This window comes from Cyprinodon variegatus, unplaced genomic scaffold (genome assembly GCF_000732505.1).
Source record: "Cyprinodon variegatus isolate N-32 unplaced genomic scaffold, C_variegatus-1.0 Scaffold1006, whole genome shotgun sequence".
Classification (NCBI taxonomy): domain Eukaryota; kingdom Metazoa; phylum Chordata; class Actinopteri; order Cyprinodontiformes; family Cyprinodontidae; genus Cyprinodon; species Cyprinodon variegatus.
Window position 1 is genome coordinate 245,821 of NW_015151459.1, and position 1,592 is coordinate 247,412.

General features: G+C 34.9%; 1 protein-coding gene across 1 annotated transcript in view; it reads left to right on the forward strand.

Moving 5' to 3' along the window:
- Nucleotides 1–1,592, forward strand: part of ercc2 (excision repair cross-complementation group 2) — a 21,542-nt gene that overhangs the window by 7,390 nt on the left and 12,560 nt on the right. Inside the window, exon 10 of the mRNA XM_015399384.1 lies at nucleotides 632–765. Within this exon, the coding sequence (XP_015254870.1) occupies nucleotides 632–765 (134 nt within the window). The remainder of the gene's footprint in view (nucleotides 1–631; nucleotides 766–1,592) is intronic.

The following is a 1,592-nucleotide window of genomic DNA, read 5'->3' on the forward strand; positions in this document are numbered from 1 at the left end:
GTATCGTTCAGGAACCGGTATCGAAGTGAAGGTATCAGTATTGGTACCGGAACCAAAAATTTTTGAACAATACCCAGCCCTATCCTTTACACAAAATCTGCAAAAATGTAAGAAGAATACCAGGCAGAAATGAAAGGAAATATGAAAATTGATTTCTTTTGAGATCAATAATGAGATGCATCCCTCAGCTTTCAGCAGATGACATGAAAAAAATATTTAAATATGTGTGGTCAAAGGTAGAGAGCTAAACTGTTGTTCAGTGTCAACAGCTGCAACCAGTTCAAACCAAAAGTTAATTATTCCAACATTTAATCCGTATGTTGACTAAAATTCTGCAGAATTTATTGAAATTGATGAAAGCATTGTATTAAATAATCCTCTGTCTCAGTCACCCATAGTGTCACCCAGGTTGCAGCTGATTCATGCAGCTGAAAGCACTGATTAAAACAGAAAAATAAAGTTAGTGAGAACTAACAGAAAGTAATAAAGTTAGTGAGGAAACTGCAGTAACAAAATAAAAATATCCTACTTGTATTTAGGCAGGAGACGGTTGCTCAACAGTTTGACTTTGGTTCCCCTTTGTGTATCTGCAAATCTGCAAACCTAACTGGAGCTTTCTCTGTCACTGCAGGATTAAGGAGACAGATGCTGCCAAGCTGAGGGAGGAGTACAGACGATTGGTGGAGGGTCTGAAGGAAGCCAATGTTGCCAGGGAGACCGACATCTATCTGGCAAACCCAGTTTTACCTGACGAGATCCTGCAAGGTGCTTAAAACGTGCAACTGTCTTTCAGTTTTATGTTTTCTCTCTTCTTTTTAGCGGTGCTTTTATAAATGCAGATGTCTTTCCTACTAATAACTCAAATAGACCTCCTGCCCTCCTCATGTAGGGGCAGAAAGATGACTCTTTAGCTGCAACTTTCTTTTGCAAATCGGTTGCATTCAGAAATGGAGATTCAGATTTAAAAAGAGAAGCTATAAATAGATAACATGCCTCAATAAACAAGCATTTTAAAAATGAAAGGAAACATGTTGCATATTTAAAAATAATTTCAAATGGCAAAAACAAACTAAATCCAAGTATGTATTCTGTTATGCAGAACATTAGACAATATATTTATTTTTACTAATCAATTAATTTGCTTGCTATATTTGGATTGAGAGATTAATCATCAGAGTTGATAGGAGATTGTTTACATAACTTAATCTGCTAAGGCTAAAATTATTCCACTGATGAGGGTTCTGGATGGAGCAGATCTGGAGAAAAAGGTTCTTAAAATGTAAAATCTGTATTGTTCCCTTTTGGTTTAATTGTTGCTCTTGGTTGGATGTTTTGTTTTAGAGTCCATATAACATTTATTGTTGGTAATTTATTATGTATAATCTTTTTCTTTTTTCTTCAGTCCTTAAAGATACAAGAATGTCAATTTTTAATTTGAGAAAAAAATCCCTCCTAACAGTCCAACTCTGCCACCTACTGGTATGAACTAGTAGCTGCAGTGTAAACTGAAAAAATGAACAATTAAAGCTACAGTGTGTAATAATTACAGGGATATACAGTCAGAAATGTAATATATTATACATAACTATGTT